The 19,666-nt window shown below is 39.2% G+C and overlaps 1 protein-coding gene and 2 long non-coding RNA genes across 7 annotated transcripts in view; 2 read left to right on the top strand and 1 right to left on the bottom strand.

The window, feature by feature from the left end:
* The window catches only part of LOC310710045, a 98,490-nt gene extending 92,206 nt beyond the window's left edge, over positions 1–6,284 (top strand). The window contains exons 2-3 of the long non-coding RNA XR_014527756.1: positions 5,964–6,158; positions 6,205–6,284. This is a non-coding gene — a long non-coding RNA (uncharacterized lncRNA). The remainder of the gene's footprint in view (positions 1–5,963; positions 6,159–6,204) is intronic.
* On the bottom strand, positions 215–19,399 carry MYSM1 (Myb like, SWIRM and MPN domains 1). Of its 5 annotated transcripts, none has more exons than XM_083510284.1 (20): positions 19,263–19,399; positions 17,591–17,666; positions 16,932–17,002; positions 14,994–15,071; positions 14,873–14,896; positions 14,433–14,511; positions 13,821–13,919; positions 12,388–13,118; positions 11,525–11,655; positions 9,960–10,063; positions 9,051–9,128; positions 8,045–8,133; positions 7,685–7,739; positions 7,554–7,604; positions 6,648–6,722; positions 5,119–5,307; positions 4,815–4,830; positions 2,805–2,910; positions 2,625–2,682; positions 215–1,839 (listed from the first exon to the last, which is right to left on the bottom strand). In XM_083510284.1, exons 1-20 carry the CDS (start codon positions 19,337–19,339, stop codon positions 1,675–1,677), a joined length of 2,352 nt encoding a protein of 783 aa, XP_083366410.1. In that variant the 5' UTR covers positions 19,340–19,399; the 3' UTR covers positions 215–1,674. The 5 variants fall into 5 exon arrangements, with proteins under 5 accessions (XP_083366410.1, XP_083366407.1, XP_083366411.1 ...); XM_083510281.1 differs by having other exon boundaries at positions 4,698–4,830; XM_083510285.1 differs by having other exon boundaries at positions 18,878–19,377.
* Positions 19,400–19,583: 184 nt separating this feature from the next.
* LOC310710041 overlaps positions 19,584–19,666 on the top strand; it is a 46,111-nt gene continuing 46,028 nt past the window's right edge. The window contains exon 1 of the long non-coding RNA XR_014527749.1: positions 19,584–19,618. This is a non-coding gene — a long non-coding RNA (uncharacterized lncRNA). The remainder of the gene's footprint in view (positions 19,619–19,666) is intronic.

Below are 19,666 nucleotides of genomic sequence, written 5' to 3' on the forward strand. Positions count from 1 at the left end.
CCAAAGTTCAAAATATGTGCAATTAGAAATTGAAATGTGACCTTGTACTGTTTAGCTGAGCCCCAGGACATTTAGTACTTAATTATTTGATACAAAATGATGCTCCTAAATGCAAATCTATGAGAGAAAAACAAATAAATCTGCAATGTTCATGGGATTTATTTTTCATTTTTTATGTACAGAAATACTAATTTGAAGCCAAACAACATTGAAATCATCTTCACACAATTTATTGAAGGGGCAATGTGAGCAAGAAGAGTTCTTTGCATTGTTTTAATGATAAAATCCTTCTCAATTCCTGAGAAAGACATCACGGGCAAATATACCTGTATTGTGCTTTTATATGAGGGTCAAATAGTCCAGTAATTCTCTTCTGTACAAACATACAATATTTACATTGCTGTCATATGGCAATATGCAGATTTACAATAAGGATGTAAACAATAAAATTTAGAAGCTGCATTATGATTATCACATAACTCTGTAAAACATAAACTATGGTTTTGGATATTCCAATCCAGAGGAATTCCCAGATATTATTTAGCAATATGCTAGAATTTCAATGGGGAAGATGAGACATTGGATCACATGCAACTTAGAAGTCGTAATGGTCTAAGGAGTCAAGTAACAGGTAATATTTCAAAAGCAATGCGAATACACCTAGTGCACTATGATACAGGGTCCCTTGCATGCAGATGATTACTGAGTCAAATATATTCTAATACTGAACTAAAGGGGCTAAAGTGGAACATGTTGCACATCCATAACTTCCACAGGGTAAAAATAAAAAAAAAAGTCCACCTGGGATTCAAGAATAAAGTTATATAATCCTTCAGAAAATTTCTTACTCCTTTGTATGTCTTTCATATTTAGTACATATTCTGAGTTGTGATACCCAAGGGTCAAGGGAATGTTTTAAGCACATGAGCCCAGCTTCGGCTGGGGAGGGCGGGATATAAATAAAAAATTCATAATTTCTGTTTGGAAAGGCTCAGCCTTCTTTCCCTAGTTCTTGAGAAATGAACAAGGCCACCCAAACTCTGCAAATCTATACAATTAATCTGGATAGAAGAATTTGATATGAAGGATTTATTAGTCCAATATTGTTTTGCTACTGCAGACTTCTGTTGAAAGCAGTAAGCCTCTTGAATGGGCTGGGCATGCATCAAGTGAGAAACTCAAGACTGAGATGCTCAATGAGAAATCATATCATTGTTGTCTTGTGGTTTTCCATCCTTTCCCGATTTCAGCAATATGCAATACAACTCAGTTTATCCACTGGACAAAATGTGCTTGCAGTTACATTAGACATTGAAATGTATAACACAGGGGTGTTCCCAAAATGGCACAAGGTAGGCAATATAACTAATTTATGTTAACATCAAATTTCTAATAGCTCTTGGTCCAAGCAGAACACTATCACTTCAGCTATTTGGGGCAACAAATGGTGCAACTGTTTTATCCAAGTGGTGGGCTGCCAAGTAGTTCATTCATCTCTTTGCAACACAACCATAATTTCAGAAGATTAGAAGTTATGTCAGAGATCAGATAGTTTGTCATGATTGTCTCACACTGTCTTTCAGTAACAGTCATTTTCTTGACCCGCAGTGGATGCTGTCATGTTCAAGAATGGACACTTTATAATAAAGTGAGCATTTATTCTTTTCAGCACTATCATATTGGCAGGTCATTTGGACACATGCTATTTTCTTCAGTAGTATCATTCCATTTCTCACTATTGTATGTTGAAAGGAATAAGTTTTCTAGCTGTGCCAGGAATTCTTCAGCGATGAAACTATTTGCCACATTGCCTAGAGTCTTCCTCATACACTCCAACAACTAGTTTCAGATTGAAGAAAAAACAAACAAACCAGCATTGAAGCAACATTTAGGAAGAAAAGCCATCACAAATCTATTGGTATTCCTTAATCCAAATACCCTGAGGACTTACTTTATATATGTTAGCACTAACTGAACTGTATCTGACCACTTACACAGATCTTTCATTCATTCAACAGCTGGCTTCTGTTCAAAGAACTGTCAAAGCAGTGAATAATCCCACAGTGTGTTAACACATTTGAACTTTAAAATTTACTAACATGTACTATTATATGTGCAACTTGTCACAAACGTTCATAACTCTATACGTATCCTTTACCAAAATCCATGCAAAAGTGACCAAAGCAAAAGAACCCCTCTAATTTGTGGATATCTCTATCTACAGTTCAAGAAAAACAATTCCGCACAGCACCATCTAAAATTTGTTTTTCACTGCCTATGTAAGACACCCATTCCTCTATTAAGAGACAGGCACCTAAAATGATGCCCATGACAGGAAAACATCCTACTTTGTAGCCCATCCTCAAATGTAACAATTAAATCAAAAGGCATTTTTATGAAAACATTTTGAAATCCATTTGCAAAAACCAAAACAACAAGCTACCCTGAAGGAAAACACAAAACATTAGTAGCCAACAAACATTGGTTACATTTGGGTAGCTTTTGCATATGCCTGTTGCTTCCAACCCAGTTCCACTAATATTTAAGATTTCTATTATAAGTAGACAAGATTAGGCTTCTTTAGGTATTTATAGGCAAGAAGCAAATGTATTTACAATTATTACCTTCTGCAGACAGGTCAAATCTGAATCTCTATGGAAGATTTTATCCATGGGCACCCAGCTGTTGGAAAAATATGACAACACTGTATCAGTTGATATATAAAAACATTCTCTATTGAAATGCAAATACAGTAATTTGGAACTGGCTTACTACAAGATTCTGAAATGCAAGCAGCCACACACCTATGAGACATCCTGTATTTTTCAATTATCCATCGTGTTTTTTCCAGTACTAATTCCCATTTAGGTTCTTCCAACATCTGTCCCACTTCAAACTTGTATGGCAGGCCTGCAAGCCATTAAAACATATTATGCATGGAATATTACACTTCCTACTTTTTGACATGCGTATCTTACATCCCTGGGAAGAGCAAAAATATGTGCACATAAAACAGCAATGTACCATCAAGAGTGAGCCCATTTAGCCTAGTTGTGGCCTGAAGTAGCTTCAATCCCAGAATTAGGTTTAACAGCAATATTTTGTGAAGTAGAAATATTTGTTTGAATGCAAAGAACTCCTGTTCATTCAAAGTGCTCTGGACTTCTATTTCTGGTCCTGTATCACATGGCAAATGTCTGTTTAAGCCAGGCTCCCCCAACTGGGTGCCCTCCATATGTTTTGTACTATAACTTCCATTACCCCAGGGCTGATAGGAGTTGTAGATCAACGTATCTGGAGAGCACTAGGCTGTTTTGCTCTCTCTCTCTCTCATATGCACAACATTTTGCACATGTAAACCTTCAATGATTGAAATTGACAATACTTTTTTTCCTCCCCCTCTTTCCACAGCAAGATAAATCTGCATTTTCATTTATTCAAACTGCAATTGTCCTCATGCTCAGGATATCTGCTAAGGAAAGTATTAATGATAATATCAAAAGAGGGATTTCAAGACCGGCTTTGTCACCGAGAGATTAAAGACTAACTTCGGCACTTTTAGATTTTCACCCTATTCCATATGATCAGGTTTCTATTTTTAAAAGATTTTTTCTTCACATTCATCAAAATTGCTTTGTGAATAATAGTATTTTCTAAGATTCAGGTTTAACTAGATTATTCAAATTCAGAAAAAAAGTGCTTCCTATCCTCAGACATTTCATGGATACTGATGAGGTTCCCTCCCTCCCCACTTATAGGATAAGCAATTTGCAGCATAGAGGAAAGTTGTATACAAGTAGAAACGAGGAGCACAAGGTTAAACAGTTGGGCCAGATTAATTGTAACAGGAGCTAGTGTTCAGGGAATAGTCTCAAATCTACATGCTGCCTCCACCCCCACCCCATGTGCATGAATTTCCTTCCCTACCTGACCCTTCTATCTACAGGTTATCATTATTAACTCTAGTTAAAACAAACCCAGGAGTGTTCTTAATCTACCTTTCAGCATCTGGGTAGAGGGGGGTTGGGGAATCTGCATGCATGAGGTGGGTGCAAGGAATTTGTGCAATCTGAACCCCTAAATCCTGACTCCATGGTTCCATCCCAACCAGGCCATGGAATGCTACACACAGGAGGCAATATCCATCTACTGCAGAGTAGATTCACTGCAGTCTGTGAACATAAATTACTTAGATTCACTAATCTCAACAATTCCACTCTAACTAATGTTGGGTATCACCCAAAAACATTTCTCTTCTTAACAGTGATTCAAATGAATCCTTGATTCCTGGTCATCTTGTGCTATTGCTATTTTCATTTCTTAAAAGACACCCTTACCACAACCCCCTAAAACATTCAGTGATTGCTCTCCATGAGGATTAACATTATGGTCTCCGTTCCAGTAAAACACCCCCATATTATTTACAGTGCAAATCTTATATTCCAAAAGTTTCTAATCCTAACCATGTATACACAGAGGGAAGCCCTACTGGATCCAATGGGACTTTCTTGGAAGTAACCAGGGTTAGGGCTGCAGCCTCTTATATTATATTTATTCTTTCTTTTAAATTATATATATTATTTCCCTTGTCTTACCAGTCACCGAATTTTTTCTCTTTCAAAATGTAACTTAAATGATGAAGATAGGAAGCAGAAAGGTATTAAGAATATTTTTTTTAAAAAAAAAACCCCACTTACGATAGGATCCATCAGGACTGGTCTCATCACTGATTACCAGACAAGTAATCTGGGAATGCGGAAGAGGGTTATTTCGATTATAAGGACTTATGATCACACCAACAAACATTGACCCACCTCTGGAGAAATAGCTCTGTATGGAAAAATATAAAAGGGCAATAATTTTATTTTTTTAAAGTTTGTGTCTATGAAAATAATCAAGAATGCAATGCAAACTTGCTTTCTGAAAACCCCCATCTTACAATTAGAAGTAGTCACTTTAAAGTAAAGGGTCAATAAATTATTTGAATAGTACTTTGAAATGTTACCATTTACATCATTTCTAGTTTTCCTTTGCTCAACGTTATTAAATTAAACATCAATAAAGCAAAGTCAGTCCCCTTGTATACACACACACATCGGGGGGGGGGGGGGTTGTTACCTGGTATTTTGCCTGCGTATCAATATCTCGTATTGAAGGATTAGGGTCAAAGGCAGGGTGAGAATGATACCACCCAATAATACTGTAACCTCTAGCAGCAAGTGTCTCCGATGCCTGTGTTTGAGATACTGGGTCCATCTCACACTGCAATCCTGTACTGAGGCTATTGCACGGTTCTGCTGCGCAAATCTGTAATGAATCAATCAGATTGGAGGCCTTACAATTCAGTGGTGGTGTAGTGTTTGATTCTTGAGGACAATACACATAGGGAGCAATCCGATAGAGCAAGATCTGCTGGGATGAACAGAGCTAGGATCCAGCATAACGTCACCTGAGCCAGGTTCTCAGGGTAGTCAAGGGTGATGACATAACTCCTCATCCTTGTGGTCCAGCAAGAGATACGCTGGCATATTTCCCCCAGAGCCTGGCTGAACTTAAACTGGCATGGCAAGAGATTACAGTTAAGACAGCAAAAAGGGTGATATAACTCAAACACTATCTTAAAGGCTTGTTTCCCCTCTGCTACACTTAAGCCAACTCAGCCACATGTAGCCCTGCTCCTGAAGAGAGTTTAAATCTGGTATACTCTTCACCAGCTTCACTCACACCTTGCTTCGAACCAGCTTCTTGGGTGTAGGATTGCTCCATTGTTCAAAAAACTAGCAGCTTCCTGAATTCCATACTGACTACAGGAAAAGTATTACAAGGATATAGTAAGATGCTTAAAGGATGCTTATATATGGATGCTGCAATAGCCTCTGGGGTTAATCCAGTCTACTCAAAGATGCCCCCATCAATCATAAGAAAATCCTGTTTCCCTCTAATCCCTGTGGGCACATGAGCAGGTACAGTGGTACCTCGCAAGATGAATGCCTCGCAAGACGAAAAACGCGCAAGACGAAAGAGTTTTCCATTTTTTTAGTCGTTTCGCAAGACGAATTTCCCTATGGGCTTGCTTCGCAAGACGAAACGTCTTGCGAGTTCTTGCAAGTTTGTTTCCTTTTTCTTAAAGCCGCTAAGCCGTTAATAGCCGCTAAGCCGTTAATAGCCGCTAAGCCGCTAATAACCGCTAATAGCCACTAATAGCCGTGCTTCGCAAGATGAAAAAACCGCAAGACGAAGAGACTCGCGGAACGGATTAATTTCGTCTTGCGAGGCACCACTGTACTAAGATCTGGTCCTCGTAATAGGCTGGTTTAATGCCTACTGCACTAGACTAGATTAAGGCTGTTTTGTGTTTATGTTTATTACTTCAGGTTACAAACATATTAAACCATAAATATTATAATAATGTCCCAAAGGAGCAGATAAAAGCAGATAATAATAAAGTTTTTTAAAATACTGTAGTTTCAAAAACAAAAAAAATCCATAAAACCTTGGAAAAGTAGATTGGTCTTAGCTGGTGCTGAAAGGGCAATACAGTGAGAACCAGCCAATCTTCTGAGGTGAAGGGCATTCCACATTCTGGGAGCCACCCCAGATTAGGCCTGCTCTCATGTTCCTGAATTTTAAACATGCATGATACTTACTTCAACTATTCCATCAGTTTCAGAGTATCTTCCACCTAGCAGTCCTATTACTTCTGCCATTGAAACATGGGCATGCTAAAGACATAAGAAAAAAATCATTTGGATATTTTGAAGAGTTCTGTAGTGAAACCATGTATGATAACCCCACCCACCCACACCCTGAAAGCTCTTCATACCTCTGCTTTACCACCAATAATTACACAGATGCTGCACTTAGATCCAACCCTAAACTGTGGTTTAGTGCTATGTGAATGAATGAGCTTTATGTACTCCTTCTCTTTTCCTGGGGCTAAACCAGGTCATTACCTGGGCATTTTTGCCAGTGCTGATAAAAATCAAGTCAGTTGCTCCCATAAGGGACTGTGAAGATCAAAAATTACACAGCCATCTTTACTTAGTAGGAAAAGCACTAAATAGTGGCCTTGAGGCTCCAACAGTTACTTATGGATCGACAACAGATGAAAAAAGCAAAAGTACAAATATTCCCCCATTTCAACAAGAAAGGTATTAAAAGATAGAATTTACTTTTCCCTTGCAGGTGATTATATTAACATTCTGAGTTTCTCTTCTGGCATGACTAATCACCCATGCTCATAAGAAGCATTATACTGTTGTGCAGCAGCATCACATTTATGACAGCTTATTCCCATACCTGTTTAGATATTTTCTCAGGGTTATTATCTTCTACAGAAACAAGAAATTATGGGCTGTTACAGCCATCAACCATGCCTTAGGTAAGCCAGAAAAAAAAAGCTTGGCCAGTTAAAGGGTGCAGATGGTATAGCAGTAGTCTCAACAGCAGCAATATGGAGGGTAATTGTGGTTTTGGCATGGATCAAGCCTTCCCTTTGTGCTTTGAAGTGAACCAAACAAATCGGGAAAATGGGTATAAAGTATAGTTCTTACCAAATCCATGATGAGAAGTGCCTCTGCAGCTACCGTTACTTGGAATGGCTCCTAAAAAGATAAAAATGATAAGGAAAGCCTGCTTAAGTAAACAAAGGTGTGCTCTTGCTTATTTATTAACTCATACTTACTGGTTTTTCTTCTGTGAAGGAACAGCAAGGGATCAGCTGAAAGGGATCAAATGAACTATAAAATGAAAGAAAATTGCTCTGAAAATATACAATTAATAAAGGGGGAAACTCATTTTTTTAAAAATCACATTTTTTCTATTGTAGTTTTAATTACTATATACAAAACTAGCAAATTGTTTGAACTTGTAGACTTATGTGGTAGTTTTTAAGAGTCACAGGTGTATCTCCACATTTGTGAACTGCGCTTTAGGCTCAGTGAAGTAGTACAACGTAAGTGCTGCTGATAGGTAGGAATCATACTGAAAGTAACATAAGCTACTTTTTAAAAAATATATTGTAGGCATATACAAAAATGTAAACCTTTTGGGCTGCCTTTGTCCTTTAGATGCTTTCGGTGGTTTCAGCTTCTCCTCTTCTCTCCTCTTAGCTAGATCCTCAGCAGAAAGGTGCTAAAAACAAAAATACTTGATTAGTTAAAACAGCCTGAAGTTCAATCAGTGGGCTTAAGCACACTGAACTTCAGTTGTCCTGAATTTAGTAGGTGCCCACAGCTGCTGTCACTGTTAAGATGAGCCTCAGGGAACCAAGACCAAAAGTAGCTGTTTTGTTTGTTTTTATAGAAAGCTGGAAGAGCTTCCTTCACTTTCCCATTTACTGTTCCAAGTTCAAGCAAACTATGAAACAGCATAAGATTTTGTCACTCCACCTCTAGACAAGGTCCTTCTTTCCTACCTGCTACATAGTGCTTCTGTTAAGACCACTGTATAGCTATAGTATGTCAAACTGAAAGGTTCACCTACTTCAGCACTTGGAGTAGCCAACTAGATGTTCTAGGGAAGCTCGTGAAACAGCAAAGATGGCTTCTCAGTGGTATCTGACGTTAAGAAGTATGCTGGTTTGAAACACAGAAGTCCCATACCCAAGTATTTTATCTCCTATTTACATGAAGGCCTTTCATTCACGAACTTTAGATCTATTTACTTATGCTACTGCTGCAACAGTTTATTCCACAATCATGCTTTTGCCTGTTTTAAACCTACAGCATATAAATTTCATGGACGACCTCTGGTTCTGAACTTTTGGTCATTGGCTCTTGAATCATGTTTTAGGACACAATAACAAAATGATCAAGGAGCTGGAGAAACTTCCCTAAGAGGAAAGGTTACAAAATGTGGAACTTTTTAGTTTTATTTTGCAATATTTTAGTATTTTTACTTAAGTTTAAATTTTTGTAAGCTGCCCTGAAACCTCAAAGGGTGGGTTACAGTTACAGCTCACATAATTAAATAAAAGCGTTTCACTGCAGGAACAGGTTGACTTTCGCGAGGAGTTGAAAAATATCAGAAAAGTTTAAAAGTGATGTTACCTCAAAAGTCTGTCCTTCCAAATCTTTGGCATCACACCAGTTTCCCCAGGGGTCTCTGACACGCCGTCTCCTTGTACGCTGTGGCAAACAGAAACACATGTGCAGGTCTGTTCAAGGGCATAAAGTCAGCAGTATTTGTATAAGCAATTCACATATTGTTGTGGAGTAGCAGAATGTGGACTGGCATGCTCACAATAAGCTTCTGAATACAGATCACTGGTCTACTTGGACTGGTCTGAACCTACTTTTTGAACTTGTGTCAAGGTCAAGCCATCAGCCACCTGGGCCCATAGTGAACGTTGCATTACTATACTCCAAAATGATGTGGGCCAATTCCAAGCTGGCAACAGAAACATGCTTTATTGAAGAACCAGCACTGCCATTTATTCACTCCATAAAGCACAGCATCCAGTACTTCTGCTTCTATGCACCAATCATTTGTAAGGTTTCTACTTATGGTAGAGATACTCAGTGGAGCTTTAACAACCCCTGAAAGTGTATGCTGAATCAAAGTAAAAATGTGTCTGATTACAGCTGCTGTACATACACATAAAGACACACCTTGCATATACATTTCTTTCCTATTCACTTGATTTCTTAAAAGACAGTTCATTTGGTTTCAGTCAATGAAGTGAAATGCACTGGATCCAAAGAGCCACTTTTTATGTATTTGACAAACATTCTTTCCTGAAAGCAATGTATAATTTAAAAAGCCCCATACAAAAATAGTAGAATGTGCAGAACTCCAATACATAATTTATTTAGCCCTGAAAGATCTAAGCAATGTTTGTGAGAAAAGGTACTCTAGTTGGCTTCCCAATAAGCAATACTATAGTCACACACTGCAGGAATGTGATCAAAAGGCAGTAAAAGAAGAAATGTGGCACATAAATTACATTTCCATCCTACCATAGACTGTAGACGCTGCACAAGCTGATATGCTTCTATAGTGTCTTTGCCTTCTCTGGGTCGAATTTTGTCAACTTGCTGTGGTCTATTATATATTGCCTGCTCTGTAGAAATGAGCAAGAGAACTAACTCAGATGCGTAAGAAGTGATCTACCTGGTTGTCACAAGCAAATGATGGCTTTACTCTTGAATGTCTTTAAATTCTAATCACCAAGAGTTAAAGATAAATCTTTTAAATTGTTCTTCACAACATGAAAGTCATGACATGACTAAGTAAGTGTCTCACAAACAAAACAATGATGCCACCTAATGTTTAGTCACCTGAGCCAACCAAGCCAAGGGAGCTACACAGAGAACACTAGAAGGAAAATTAAGAGAAAAAAACATGAATGATATCAGGTGGCAGTGGCATTTAGGCCATATTGAACAATACACTATTTCAGCAGATGTCTCTTAGCTTCCATTGACTGAATATATAGTACCGGTCCAATTATTTCTCAAAGCCTTAAAAGAAAAGAAAGGGTAAAGAGTTGTCCTTTTTTAATGTGGAAAAATATTGAATGGCTTTATCCAAAAATGAAGCTAGGCCCAAATGGTGTAGATCAGGTGGCTGGGTCCCTCAGGGACGTTTAGTAAGTATTTTAATAGACACGGAGACACTTTTGCACAGCGTGAACTAGCAAGATGCTTGTTCACAGTATTCAAACCATAGTTTCCTTAGAAGCATTACTTAATGTGACAAGCAAACTTGGTCACATAATGGCAGAGCTTCCCTTTGCCATTCAACTATGTTCCATTCAGCTATGTTCAGTTCTTAGCTGACCCAGTACAACTTCTGTGGTTCTTGGGGGGATCCATTTGACTATGACTGGAGGATAGGTCTGAGCTTAAAGCTTTGCTTTTTGTTCTAGCTTTCCCACAGACAAGGACCTTGAGTAAGAAAAGAGGGAAAGGAAGGGTTTCTGAAGCCTATCAGAGGGGAATGGACGCAAAAACAAAACTACATGTAGATTCTGAGCATCTATGCAGGCAGTCAAAGGAGGTTAGCTGGCCACAGTCTGCTGCCATGGCAACAGATCTAACACTTAGGAGGACTAATCATCACCTGTCCAAGAAAGTCACATGTTTCTAGACACCACTACAGCCATGGTAACCATAAGAGACTCAAAAGAACAGGAATGATATTAAACAGTAGTCCTTTTTTTTTTTTACATAAGCACATTTTTTAAATCTGGTGTATAGGTTACAAAGTAGAAGGACAATATTTGAGGTAGAATTTATAATTAAGTGTAAGTGAAGGATTGCCACATGGTACCTTCTGGACTACCTTCTGCCTCAACCAACAACCATATTTTCCATCTCTTTCTGTTCGGAATTTTAAAATATATGTTTCTAAATGTGCCCCCATATGCTTTCCATGGCCCATTTATTTTCTGGTTTTAGTTTCTATATAGTAAATGTGTTACAATAGAACTGATGAACATTACAAGCAATTTTGGAGACTCTTGTGAAAAAGCAGAATAAAAATATAAAACTAAATGAACAGACTGAAGTTTTCTTCCTACCACAACCAAAGTTAATTGCTCCTATTAGCTCCAGGTATGTGTGTATCCGTCCTATACAGTTAACATCCCCACAGTTCTTCAGCCCTGGGCGTACTGAAGTCTTGTTCAGATATTTTGGTTTGATTCTTTCCCTATAATGAAAGACACCACAAATGATAAAATAAAGCATTACCTGGGCAATTAAGTTAGCAGCATTTGATATTTCTTGATGTATCCCATTAGTGGGAGTAGAAGGAGTCCATTAAACATGAACCATTCCACTCATGCAGAGATTTGCCCACCTGGGTAAGAAGTCATCTATCATGGGCTAGGCCAGAGCCTTATCTCCCAACCCCCCATGGCCCAAGTATTAGCAAGTGGGCACAGCTGCCCACCTATCCATCACCTCATGTCAGATGTCCCATTTTTGACCACATGCTTTGAAATCAAACCATGAAGGTAAAGGCAATGCATTATGTGAGCCCCAACAATCAGCTACTTTCCTTGTCTTGCTGCATGCAGGGCTCCCTTTCGGCTCAATCACATTTTTTTCATGCCTCATACATGACATCAGGTGTAGGACATGTGGATGTGGCTTGGCCAACACAGCCTTATGGGCTAAATGACAAGGGTCTGGCAGGTTCCCTACTTTGGGGGCTAAGCAAGCCAACACACAACATGTGTAATTTTGAGCTAACCAATGACCCACCCTGGTCAAGCTTCAAAGGAGGAAGATACAATCAACCAGCTTCAGTCAATAAAGGAACGGGCTATCACTTGTCTGGAAAATGGATTGCGTAAAGGAAGGATATTAAATATCCACACCGTTGCATTGCATACATTCCCCTCACTGTATAATTTTCCAACAGGCTTATATTGCTTACCACTGATCCAAAATATAGTTTCTAATTTTCAGGTAGCGCTCAGGTGTTTTGGCTTGTCGTCCCACAAAAAATTCTGGTATTGCCTGCTTTTCTTCTTCTAGTACGGTTTGTCTATCTATTTCTACTTCTTGATCTGGTGGCTTGAGCTCCTCTGCATCTATCTGATTCTCCTCTTCCAGTTGGTTGGAAGGATGGAAAAGAAGACTGTTTTCAGTGAAGTCTGTCTGTTCTGTGCAATTCTCTGGATTAGGAAACCAATCGGTATCATCAGAAATTCCTTTCCCATCACATTTCTGATTTTCTGAAACCATGGTTCCATGACCACTGTTCTCAGAGCATGACATTGCAGTCTCTAGACTCTCAACTGTGCTGTGCTCTGGCTTTGGAATTAATCTTGATGTTAACAGAACTGAAGGCATGTGTCCAGCAGAATCCAAGATAGGCTCTGTCCAGCTGCTCTCTCCTGATGGACTTTTTGGAATATCTAATAAATCAGACTTTCCAGTTTCTTGCTGTGGTACATTGCAAAGTAGCTCATCCACCTCATCTGTAATATCTACTTCCTCATCATCTGATAATTTTTCAATTTTCACTGCATTTAGATTAGGGTCTGCCCGACCTCTTAAGAGTGGCCATGACACCACCTTCCCTTCATCATCCTGATTGACGCTAGGAAGAGGAACATTGACATACTGCTGCAGTTCCACTTTTTCTGAGCCATCCGTTTTTGCCTTAACAGAAAAGTACATTAAAATGAGTTAAGTATGACAAAGTAAGAAAGTCTAGATGAATAACAGTAGTTAAAAAGAGACATTTATTAATTTTAAGTCATGTTTGTTGTTTCCTTAAGTTTCTTAATAAAAACTGGGCCCTCTTGCAAAAGACCTTTAATTTTGCCAATTTTGGTGAATGGCATTCACCAGATAACAACATTCACAAGGGAAACACACAGCTTATCAAACCAAATAATAATATGAATTTCTATCACAGCTCAGCATTTGCCAGCTAAAAACTTATCCAGCTGTTTTTGATTGTGGAAAAGAAAATTATGTGCTTCTTGCTTCAGACTTTAAGAAGCCTCTATTTAGTAAATTTAGCAGTACAGTATGGTGATGTACGGCAAGAGTCCTCCTCCTATGGACCTCAGCTGTTCATGTCTGAGCAAGGTTGATAGGGGATAACCCTGTTAATCTTTGTCGACACTGGACAAAGAACAGTAGAGTTATCCCTTAAAGTTTAATCAAATTTAAAAGCCCTTTTTGAAAAAATTCAGGCGGTCAATATTACAGGAAATTAAAAATGAATGCAAAAATCATTTGCTGTGGGAGATTAACAAAGCAAGGTTCAAACGAAGTAATCCTTTTTTAGTTATCTGTTGGCAAGGTTTGCTACCAAGTCATTCTGTCAACTGAAAGTTGTTATATCAAGTTTACCTTGTTCTTAAAGTACTGCCTGGCAAAGCTCTTTACTTGGAGAACATTGCGACTTCCAATCATCATGGCAATTTTTGTCCATCTTCTGCCAAATTTAGCCTAATGGAAAATAAACATGACTTCAGCTCTCAAGACAAAACAAATCAATTTAATATAGCATCTGAAGTTTCCAATGCTTTGTTTTTACCCCATCTAAGTTACTTGCTCACTAAAAACCTCTTTCTTTCCCACTCTGGGGCAAATTTTTACCAATAGAAGTGTGTTAAGATAGCAGCTAAGAGTTTTGAGAAAGTGAAGGAAAAGGAAAAGTACTTGAGCCCATGGCTAAAAAAATCCCATTAAGTAGCTAGGCACAAATACCATACATGAGTAATCCACTTCATCTAAAAATTCATGTTGGCTTGCATAGGAATCTCATCCAGCATGAAACTATTTTAGTATTAAAATTCTTCACTGAAGGTACAATGTATAACACTTTGTTATATTTTAAAACAAATAACATGCCATGCAGTACAACTGTACCTTAAACACTTTTAATTACCTGAAGAACATTGAGATTTCCACTTCTAATGGCAATTACTACTAAAAACATTAACCACAGGAAATATTTACCAGTCCTTGTTCAAATAGTTCTTTTTCTTTCACTGTCCACTTTAGCGATCCACTAGCTGATTTTGTAGGTGAGCGTATCCTTACATAAAAATAAAGCAAAATGCCTTTGTGTAAAACAAAAAGATGCCAGGAAACGGTATCTAAACAAACATTTTTTTTAAAAAAAAAAATATATTAACCTCAATCACTAGAAATAACATGTACGTAAATATACTTGGAAACTTGGTATAGGCATTTTAGTCAACTGCCTAAATAGAAAACTAGATTTTTTAAAAGAAGTGGGAGGTGGTGTCAGGGTATGCAAGAAAGAAACCAGTGTAAAAAATGCAATTTTTGCAGGGGGGGGTTATATATATAGAAAGCATCAACATGAGTCCTAAAGGTATTCAGATATTCAGTACAATCACTTAATACTTAGCCGTGACATTAGAAGTACGTACGTTACTTTTGCTTCTTTCTTGTGGCTGTAAAGTGCAAAACAAGACAAAGGCAAGTTTGTAAAGATGGCGAGTCTTTTTAACACAAATTCCCCCCTCTTTGAAATATTACACTCCACGTTACCTTTTTGTGCACTTTTTATCACTTTCCTTCAGTTCATGCCAAATTTTTTCTGGAAGGGATTTGCTAGATAGATAGTATCTGGAATTCATTAAGGATTTTCTAAAGTACTGTCAATGAGGTTCTTTGCATGCTACTGTTTTCATAATTAATAATTTATCATACCAAAAATCTGCAACTGCATTCCAATGGATTGTAAGTTGTAGTACATGGATTAGCTATAAACTAACTGCAAACACATTATTTAATGCAGAGAAATACAAAGGTCAGAAGTAAGTCGAACTACGTCCAGTGAGGCTTACTCCCTATTAAGCATGTCTACGTTTACAGTTTAAAGCCAGAAAATTGATACCAACTGTGCAACTTTCAGTAACAGGTTGGAGGAAGAACAGAGAAAGAGAAATAGCAAGCACTCACCACAGTAACCTTGCAACTGAGTTACCTTTCAAAAGCTACAAGCCCATTTAAATAACAATAACAATATGAGAATTTAAAAGCTGTTTCTTGAAATAAGTCACTGTTCTTAAATTTATACAAACTAAGCTCAGCTGTTTTGGGATTACAAAATTACAAACAAACAAAAGAAAACCAAAAGGGGCAAAATTTCCTGAAACTTATTTTAGACATTTGTCTTGGGATAACTTCAAAGAAATAAACACATGAAAAGGTTTTTTTGGGCTTCCGCGCTCTGCCTTAATGAAGGCAGCCCCCATGACATCAGGATATTGTTGTTGGCAAAGGAAAAACAAGGATGATTATGGGTAATCATCCTTGCAAATTCTGCCCAGGCCAGGGAAGGGGGGAATGGGCTTCATTTGCCGTTCATCTCGGTACCTGGCTCTCGCTCTGGCATGGAATGTGGGGGGCAGGGAGGCGGTGAGAACAAAAGCACTTTGCCTGCAGAAAACCCTCTAATGTCTTTATTATTTACAAAGTGAACTGAATAACGCTAAGAGGGCTAGGAATTTAATTGGACGTATAGTTGCTCATATATCTTCAGTTGGAAGGAAGGGTGAAAGGAGTCTGCAAACTGCCAAGGAACTGATAAGGTTCTTTATTGAGTCATCTGCAGTTCGACAGACCACTCTTCTTCCCAGGCTGAGAGGAAAAATGGTGACAACAGTTTATTTACTGGGACAGAGCAACTTTTGCAGCAGTTGTTAAAGCTCTTGGTGCAAAACAATGAAGCACGGGATGGAGGGATGCAGAAATTTATGGAACAACAATGGGATATCAGCTCCGCCCAAGGCATGATGGATTACAGCAACAATTGGGGAAAAGAAAGACATAGTATCTTACAAGGACAGGAAGAAGAACCACGGACAGAATAACTGCCATACACAGGAAGAACAAGGATATAATTTGGGTTCCTCACTTGCAGTTTTATAAATCATTTAATGTGTCAACACAAATAAAAGTTATTAATATTGCAGTTGTTGTATAAGGGATTAGTATTACGACTGGAATGTTACTGAAACTAATAAGAGTTTGGAATGCAGAAATAAAGAAAATCATCAAATTTAGCATGCGGAGGGCCACTTTATCTAAATTATATAATATGGTATTGAAGGATTGGTATTAATAATTGTATTATAAATTGGTATTGTTATAATGAGGCTATTATTGGACTGTAATTGAAAACGAATAAATAACAAAGGACTACTCAAAGGGCACAAAAACCTGCTGACTGAGCCATGTTAATTCACCAGACCTTAATTATTAATCAGACACAAGTAGAAGGATAGAAACAGCAAGGATCTCTTGTTAAAGAAGCCAGAGATGTCTGGCACCTTGGTGATTAATGAGAGTTTCCATCAGGTAGTCAGGGAGCAATTTCTAATCACAAAGTGTAGCCTATTGATTATAATCCTGCACTACAGCTTAATTTCTTACTGGGGTGAGGATTCTATTTTGTCATGCTGATTAATAAGTAAAGGATACTCTTCTTCCAACAACATCTTCTCAATGGCAGTCCTGTTTTCTTCACTAATTGTGCTATCAAGACTCCATGGCTAGGAGAAAAACATAAGTTATGGAACACTTGTTTTATATATTAATTCCAACACAACCCCAGAAAAGAGGCTAATACTTCTCATTTTCAGATGCAGAGCTGAACTGAAGAAGTAAATTTTCAAAATCTTCCAGGGAATTGGTGGCAAATAATAAATTTAAAAGATTAACAGAAATCTCAAGTGCACCAAAAATCCAATACCTTTCTTAAAAACTATGATAAAAGAACACGGAAAAGAATTTCAATAAGCACATTGTAAAGAACACAGGCATGACACCTCTTTATATTTCATGGCTGAAATCTGGAGGTCCCTTGTCATGTACAGATCACCAATACCCCTTCTGCAAACACTTGAAGATCTGTGTATAGAAAATCCAGGTTCCAATCAGCTGTTTTACACAGCTAGCTGAGAACACAGATCGTTCAAAGACTTCAGTATGTTTCCATGGAACAGCACAAGTTGTATTTTTATTATGCCCTTCGAATCCCAACTTATTTTTTGAAGTGATTATGATAGAAAGACCTTTTAAGATGTCTTCAAAAAGATGGTCATTCTCTCAGTTAACAGCCCATTTCATAGGACACTTACAAGACCCATATCAGTTCGCCAAGTTGAATCAAGGTAATGATCTTGGAGTAAGCTGGATGAAGGATTTTCATAGCTTCTGAAATGAAATAAAAAAGCCATATACTTTAAAAACTGATCCTCTCAGAAGCTGAAGTTCTACTAGCATTTTAATGCTTGGTAAATGTCACATGTTGCAATGCTTCAAAACCTTACACCCAATCCTATACTCCCCTTTTGCTAGTACAAGAAATATTAAATTTGAGGTGTAAAACATTTAAGCAAATACAATTTTAAAGCTATTATATGATGTATCCATATGATGCTTTACCTCACAATTCTCACAAGTAGGAAATCAAATCCCGAGACTCAGGAAGTGATTTTTTTAATAAAAAAAAGTCCTCCCTTTGTCAAATATATGGGAGGGAAAGTGATCTACATTAGAGGAACTAATGTAGAAAGTTCATACTTATTCTTGTGGCACCTGAACTACAGACAGATCCATCTAAACTGAAAGGAAGGATACTGATTTAAATGTTTTTGACAGTGCTGTGACTATGCATTGGTGTGTGTCAAAATTAGGAAGGAATTAATGTAAGTCAGCATTGGCTAACCCACACTGAAACCCTGACATTGCATTTCATATTCCTCTGATCTTGCTGCTTTAGAAGCCCCCCTCCCATGAATTATGCATGCAAGCAACTGATGGCACTCAACGCATCTAATGAAGTGAGACTGAAGTCCGTAAGAACTTGTGCTATAATAAATCCATTAAATGTCTTCAAGGTGTCAGAACTCTTGTTTCATTTCTCCTCCAGAAGATTTCCAGGAGAGAAAACCACCCACCAGCTGTTAGGTAGGTCAGGTCAGAAACTATTCCTGTGGAGCTCATTCATGTCATTCTCCTGGACCACCTACACGCTGTTGAGGGGAACATCACAGACCCTACAAGTGTCCCTATTTTCCAGGGACGGTCCTGGAATTACAGAAACCGTCCCGGTTTCTGATTTGATCCCAGAATGTCTCGCTTTTCCTTAGAACATCCTTGTTTTAACTGGAGAAATGTTGGGAGGGCATGGAATAGGATGTCCCTATTTTAACCGGAGAAATGTTGGGAGGGCCTGGAATAGGATGTCCCTATTTTAACTGGAGAAATGTCGGGAGGGCCTGGAATAGGATGTCCCTTTTTTAACGGGAGAAATGTTGGGAAGGCCTGGAATAGGATGTCCCTATTTTAACCAGAGAAATGTTGGAGGACCTGGAATAGGATGTCCCTATTTTAACCGGAGAAATGTCGGGAGGGTATGACACTTCCTCGCGTGAGGGTGCCAAGCGGACCACTGTCTGTCTTGCCTCCAGACGAACGGGGAGGCATGCATTGCTCTGGTAGCATTCACACGAGGAAGACACTCGGGTGTAGGATACACGTTCTCTTCCTCCTTTAGGCTGACTTAAGGGCCGCGGCTGTGAGGCCAGAGCGAGATCTGAGCACTTCCATAAAGATGCGGGAGGGGAAAGAAACCTCCCTCCCACCGCGAAAGGCCCCTGCCAGGCGCTGAGGCGACAGAGACCCCCGGTAAGAGCCATGGCCCGCCTGAGGGAGCCGCCGCCAACGAAGGGGCTGCCGTTGGGAGCCTGGTATGAAGCCCGCGGGGCCCGGGCTGAAGGCCCGAAGCCTGCCTCTCCCCGCACTCACCCCGCCTCCGCTTCCCCGGCGCCCCCCGCCGTTGCGTCCCCCTCGACGTCCACGTCGAGCTCCTCCACGGCCTCCATGCCGACACCCGCCCGCCGACGCCGCAGCCGCCGACACCGGAAGTCGCGGGAACAAAACAGGAAACGGGGGGTCCAAGGCCGGCCCAGGGAATGCGGTTCAACCATAGAGAGTTGTGAGCATGCGCTCCATGACGCTGCGAAGCTTCGGGCGCCCTTCCTTTTGCCCTCAAGCTCTAACGGGGAATCGCCGGACTGGGGGGGGGGGGGCGGGATGCGCAGTGGGAATAGGAAAAGAGCTTGGTAGGAAGCGGACCGCGATGGGAAGAGAGAAGAAGCAGGGTAGGAAGAATATAATAGGGCATGTTCTTGTCTCTACACACACACACA

The sequence above is a fragment of the Podarcis liolepis genome, assembly GCF_965112155.1.
Source record: "Podarcis liolepis genome assembly, chromosome: 6".
Taxonomy (NCBI): domain Eukaryota; kingdom Metazoa; phylum Chordata; class Lepidosauria; order Squamata; family Lacertidae; genus Podarcis; species Podarcis liolepis.

Coding starts and splice junctions, on each gene's coding strand:
- MYSM1 (XM_083510281.1), bottom strand. CDS start 19,339: ATGGAGGCCGTGGAGGAGCTCGACGTGGACGTCGAGGGGGACGCAACG. Junction 10,064..11,524: donor AGCAATTAACTTTGGTTGTG/GTAGGAAGAAAA, acceptor TCATTTCTACAG/AGCAGGCAATATATAATAGA. Junction 9,129..9,959: donor TGCAGCGTCTACAGTCTATG/GTAGGATGGAAA, acceptor TGTTTGCCACAG/CGTACAAGGAGACGGCGTGT.